General features: G+C 46.3%; 1 protein-coding gene across 2 annotated transcripts; it reads right to left on the minus strand.

Annotated features, from left to right (window-relative positions):
- Positions 1-472: 472 nt before the first annotated feature.
- LOC106510918 (mucin-5AC) lies at positions 473-6,270 on the minus strand. Of its 2 annotated transcripts, XM_013999653.1 has the most exons (5): positions 5,548-6,270; positions 4,870-5,031; positions 3,156-3,360; positions 1,887-2,980; positions 473-1,772 (listed from the first exon to the last, which is right to left on the minus strand). In XM_013999653.1, the coding sequence occupies exons 1-5, from the start codon at positions 5,690-5,692 to the stop codon at positions 910-912; spliced, it is 2,469 nt and encodes an 822-aa protein (XP_013855107.1). In that variant the 5' UTR covers positions 5,693-6,270; the 3' UTR covers positions 473-909. The 2 variants fall into 2 exon arrangements, with proteins under 2 accessions (XP_013855107.1, XP_013855106.1); XM_013999652.1 differs by having other exon boundaries at positions 473-2,980.
- Positions 6,271-6,279: the final 9 nt, after the last annotated feature.

Genomic DNA, 6,279 nt, shown 5'->3' on the forward strand with positions numbered 1-6,279 from the left:
GTTTAACAGAACCAGACCAGTCCAACAGAACAGAATTTATCTGGGATAATGCTTGTATCCACAGATTTATGTTTCACTTTGGGGAAGTTTCCCTTCTGGATGTAACAGAGTTGATGCAATCCACTGTAAAAGTGACAAAAACACACAAAGTTATTTTATTGCAGTGATTAATTTGACCTATATGTAGAAAATGTTGCATTTACGTTTGTTACATTTCCACTTTACGGTGGATTGCATCAACTCTGTTACATCCAGAAGGGAAACTTCCCCAAAGTGAAACATAAATCTGTGGATCTGTGTTTGATTACTCTGCCTGGCTTTCTCAAGGACCAGGATGTGACACAAACATCTGAATTATGGAACTGAAAGTGAAAGTAGTCAAACTGAATTTTTAATAAACCAAAATACAGTTTCAAAGTAAATTAATTCAGATACAAAACTTTAAATTCAGTTTCAAACCAATGCATTCAATTTCAAATTATGAACATTCAGATTCAATCTGAGCAATTCAGATTCAATTCCTGTTGGCACAAGATTTATCCCATATTGGTTTCTTTCTGTAGATTCGTTCACTAAAGCTTACAGCAACTTTATTAAAGGACAAATTAAGATTCCTGTTTGAATTTTGTTCATAAAAGGTGAACATGTGTTGGGTCATGAAGGTTTTTTTCCATCAACAACTCTGTCATGCTGCAGTTCGATCTAACTCATCACATCTGTATACAGACTTGGCTACGAAAATTCCACTTTTCTTTAGAAAAAATAGTCATATTGAGCTAATGTTTCCATCTGAACCTTCGCTCTAACTCTAATAATTTAACAGTGACAATCAGCCATCTAACTCCTCAAGCACTGCAGTTATGAGATATCTCAAGCATCAGTTCAGAACTGCGTCAGGATCTTAATCTGTTAAACTTTCTCCATGACAATGACGACTTTGCTGCTGTCATCAGACATTGGCGAGGTGACAGCGGCGGTGGGTGTACACAGTGAAAGTTCGTCCCCTGTGCTCATCTGACCTCTTGCAGGACAATCCACACTATCATGCACTCCAGAGTTGCCGTCCTCCTTCTCCTCCTCTTCGTCGTCATCCTCGTCCTCCACTCTGCACCTGCACACCTCAATCCCAGAGTCCCCGGTGAGTCGTCGATGTCTGTACTGGCTCTCGTCGGCTCCCATGTCGTCGTCCTCGTCTTCGTCGTTGTCCTTGTCGTCCCGCTCCTCTTCTCCATCCTCCCAGCTGGGAGGTCCGGGTTCGAAAATGTCCACGCACGGGGAGAAGACGGTCTGTTTCGGTGGGGACTGAGTAGCGCGGGGAGAGGGGGAGAGGGAGGACGCGTGGCCAGAGGAAGAGCCACCTTTGTCGGACGGCTGCAAAGCAGTGAGGGGGTCCAAGAGTAGAGCTGGTGCTGCGAGAGACAGAGGGGACCGAGGGGACCGAGGGGAGGACGGAGACAGAACGGCAAGAGGTGAACGAGACGTTTCAGGCTCGATAGTGATGGCTGGGCAGGAGGAGGACGTGGCCTCAGGTGTTGGACAGGTAAGGACTGGAGTTAGGCTGGACAGAGGATTTGATCTTGATGGTGATCCAGAACCAGGGCTAAAACCAGCCTGGACAACCGAAGGCAATGCTGGACTAAGGTTTGACTCAGATACTTTATCTGGGACCAGAACAGATTCTGAACCACCGGCTGATGAAGTCAACTCTAAATAAGATACAACAGAGTGTTGGACCAAACCTGACCCAGGTGTCTGGACCAAACCTGACCCAGGTGTCTGGACCAAACCTGACCCAGGACTTTGAGATGTTTGGACCAAACCTGACCCAGGTGTCTGGATCAAGCCTGACCCAGGACTTTGAGATGTTTGGACCAAACCTGACCCAGGACTTTGAGATGTTTGGACCAAACCTGACCCAGGACTTTGAGATGTTTGGACCAAACCTGACCCAGGACTTTGAGAAATCTGGACCAAACCTGACCCAGGACTTTGAAGTGTTTGGATCAAACCTGAACCAGGTGACTGTTCCAGGTTTTGGCGTTGCACCAATGAGGGTGACACCGGTGCTGCATCTGTATCTTGGTTAAGGTTTAAATATGTAGGTTTTAGAGTTGGAATGGAGTTTCTAATGGAATTTGGGTCCAAGATGGTTTGAGGGTTTGAAAGTGGGCTAAGCTTTGACAGAGCAGGATCTGTAGCTTGAGTATGATCAAAGAGCGGTGGTTCTYGGGTTAGGTTTGTAGGTAATGAAGTCTGGCTAAGTGTTGTGGGTGTCACAACCAAGCTAAGACTCTGATCTTGGCTCAGGAGGATGTCAGAGGTTGTCTCGAAGGCCAAAGTTCTGTGAACTTCAGGAGGAGGTGCTGATGCTGGGCTACAAGGAACACTGACTGGATTCAAAGTTCTTGTTAAGCTGAGAGTTTCAGGGGTTTGGGTGGTCGTACAACTTTCAGCCGAGCTGGCTGTTGGTGTAGGAGGTCCTGACACACTTCCAGTTCTCACGACTCTGATGGATGGGAGCTGCGTGGCATTAGGACTYGGACTTGGGAGTGTGCTGGAGCTACCGGCGCTGATGATTGGAGACTGCGATGCGGTGTCGACCTGTAGGTTTATGGGAGATGTTGCAACAGGAAGAGTGAGCTCCAYGCCAGGTGAGGCCGCCCTGGTAACAACTGCCGTGGTAACAGTCTGGCGAGGAAGTGATGACTCCTTGGCGTTTGGTTCCTGAGCTCTGGCGGCTTCGCCATCTTCCATTTCAATGGCCACCGTGGCGATCGTTCTCTCTGAGGGAAGCCGTGTCTCGTTTGACCCCAAGCAACTTGCGGCAGCGGCTATAGTTTCCATGGTGACATCATGTGTGAGGGGTGTGGCTTCACTGGGCGTAGAGGCGTGGCTTGTGTCAGTCTCGTAGGTGATAGGCGCTGACAGGGAGGAGCTACATGGAGAAGAGGGGCAGCAGGAGTCGCAGGAGCAACTGGAGCTGCAGAAAGAAATACAGTTTGGTTTGCAGAAGAGTTCGTCCTAAAGACAACGTTTCAAAAGAAGTTGTAATATTTTAATGAAACTGCTTCCTTTGATGCTGAGTAACAACAACTAGAATCGCTTCACATTGAGATTTGTTGTGCTGAACTCCTGCAGAAGTGGGAGGAGCCTACCTGTTGTCGGAGCTGAGGGAGGAGGGCCCATCACTCAGAGGTTGGTGGAGCAGCGGGCCGTGTTGTGTGAGCAGATGTGGATCAGCGGCACGCGGGGGCTGTGGGTAACGAGGGGTGGTAAACACAGAACTGTAGGGAGGAGGAGGGGTGGAGGGTTGAGCTGCCACCTCCTCGTAGGACGGGAGCTTCAGCGACGCCAGGAAACCTAAAGAAAGGATGAAGAGCAGACAGACTGTAGAACAGAGGAAACTTCAACCCTCAGAAAGTCACAACAACTACTGTTCAAGTTTTTTTTTTTGTTTTTTGTTTCCACTCTCGGAGGAGTGAGACGCTTCTTCCTTCTCTCCTGCCCTTCCTTATCTTCCCTGCTTTGCGGCTTGGAGCCTTCTCTACATTTTTCATCCGAAATAAGAAATCATGGATTTTTTTATTCTTATGGATTTGGTTAGCTGGTCTCTCATTAAAATTTTTGGAACAAAGTTTTTTTTCTTCCATGGGAGGACATGTCAAAGGTGGGACCTCTGTTCTTCTCTGTTTTGGATCTATATACCGATCATTGGATTCTACAGATTGGCTTGGCGGTCTCCTGGTGGTCTACAAATCAGCGTCGGTGGTTTTTCATTTTCTGGCTGACTGACCAATTTGATGGATGGCCATATACTGTCAGAACTCGGACATTTAGCCTTGAGCAAGCTGGACTCGGTCTGCAAGCAGTTCTACTGAGGGTCACGGGCCGGCTGTGGTTCCTGGACTTTGCTGGCAAGATGGAATTGATCTTGGAGGAATCTGATAGATTCAGGCTTGGCAGAATTTGTCCACACTATTTGTCTGATTGGGATCGCCATCTTGAGATGCACCAGCAGAACTCTAAAGCAGATGGAAAATTGTTGTCGTCTACCTGTTTCTTCTGTTCCCAAAACAACTGATTACAGAATCTGGATCTCCCCGACAATGGCCTTGGTTCTGTTGACTGAATTCTTCCTGGATGGATGTGTCGACAAAGACTCTGCCCCCCACCTTCCCCCCCTCCTCTCGCCCGTCTAATCTGATTTTCCAGAGCAGGCTGAAAGCTGCACAGAATGAACACTTACCACCAATATTCTGAACTATGGCTGCGCTGGTTTTGGGGACTGGATTCTTTGGGCCCCTACTAAACTCACTTACTCCTCTGGCTAATAAACTTGCTCTACGCAAAGGGTTTTTCATTAACATAGTGTGTCACAGTGTTGATATAATATGATGTTTTTGCTTTCCCCCCCATCTTCCCTTGTGTGATTTTTTCAGTTTTTTCTTTGTTTCTAAGTTGGCGCCACGGTAGGCAGCCTGTTACAGCAACTCCACTGTCTGAGCTGCTGTAATGTTCAAATTTCCCCACTGTGGGATCAATAAAGTTCTATCTTATCTTATCTTATCTTATCTTATCTTATCTTATCTTATCTTATCTTATCTTATCTTATCTTATCTTATCTTATCTTATCTTATCTTATCTTATCTTATCTTATCTTATCTTATCTTATCTTATCACAAGCAGTGAATAAAGGATACATTATTTAGACTATGCTTTTTGTGTGTAAAATAATTTGTAGGCTAACGTAAAAATCAAATGGTTATGTTTTAACATTATTTCTGCAGAAATCCTCTCTGTAAAGTTTCTGACTCCTGGCCGCTGCTGGAACAGTAATGTCCTGTAAAGCAGAGCAGAACCGGGTCTTACTCAGGTCCAGCATGGACGAGGGGAAGGAGTTGGCTCCGTGGTAGGCCAGCAGGCTGATCTCTCTCTGTCTCTGCTGCTGCTGGACCCGGAGTTTGGCTCGGCGGTGTCGGTACGCACAGCAGCAACTGAACAGGATGAGGACAGTCCACAGCAGCCAAAACCCTAAACACACGCCATTAATACAGAAATGCTCTGATTTCATGTAAACTGGAACAAAACACCTTAATCTACAACATCTGTAGTCCGCACAAAATACTATACATCACGTAACAACTATATGGTTTTATTTACTCCTTTATTTTATCTTATTTCAGTTGTAAAAGAAACACTTTAGGTTTTATAAAAGATTATTTCTGTTTATTATCCAATTAAATCAAAATCAGGTTATCTATTATTAACAGTCAACAAGTGGATCTATTATCATTTACTATCTGTGCTCTTCGTTTAGTTAAGTTTCTCACATAATTCCTGTTTAATAATTAACAAAGTGTAGAATTAAATTTAATAATCACCACTACCTATGAGTATATGAGATAAACAGGTTCAACTAACCTGGGTCTACAATGGTCCACTATGTCAAAACTGTGACTATACATCATAACAAAATGGAGACAGATGTTTTTACATAAACTATGATGTTTCAAAGTATATTTATAGTTAAATCAGWGAAAAACTTACACCACAGCTCATAGTAGTACGTGCAGCAGCCCGTCTCTCCGCAGCAGTGTCCCGTCTCGCACAGATAGCCACCGTTAGCGTTAGCTCCAGGGCAGTACCGTGGTCTCCCCAGCAGGGGCAGGCTGCCACCGGAGTGGTACTCCATCGCACCCCCGCTCCACCCACACTCAACCACCAGCCACCGCTACCTGCTCACCTGGAGCCGCTGATGAGCCGTTAGCTGCTGAASGCGCTGGTCCCGGTCACGGTGCAGCTACATCTTCGTTTGATTAGTTTCCCTTCAGGAGAGCAAAGTGTTTGAGCTGCAGACTGTGAGCAGTCTTCAGTCTACATGTTCAGGTGAAACTCTGGTTGTGTTTGAGCTGCAGGACGGTGAAGATCACAGTGAAGCTGCTGTCAGCCTGCTGGTCTCATCAGGTCACGGCCCGGGTCCACTCGGATCTTCAAAACCACTCAGATGTTCCTACAAGTACTGTGGCAGCCGGAGAGGACAGGCGGGTGGGGCGGGGCGGGACGACGGCCAGTGGGAGGTCCTGAACTGCAGAGAGAGAGAAAACAATAGTTTATTGATAAACAACAACAACACAGTGTGTGACACACAGCAGCTACTACAGGCCTGTTTAAGATTCATCACTGCTCCGACTGCAACCTCAACAGACACAAAGCTGCCACTCTGTCCCACACACACACACACACACACACACACACACACACACACACACACACACACAC

Source organism: Austrofundulus limnaeus, unplaced genomic scaffold (genome assembly GCF_001266775.1).
Source record: "Austrofundulus limnaeus strain Quisiro unplaced genomic scaffold, Austrofundulus_limnaeus-1.0 Scaffold2397, whole genome shotgun sequence".
Taxonomy (NCBI): Eukaryota; Metazoa; Chordata; class Actinopteri; order Cyprinodontiformes; family Rivulidae; genus Austrofundulus; species Austrofundulus limnaeus.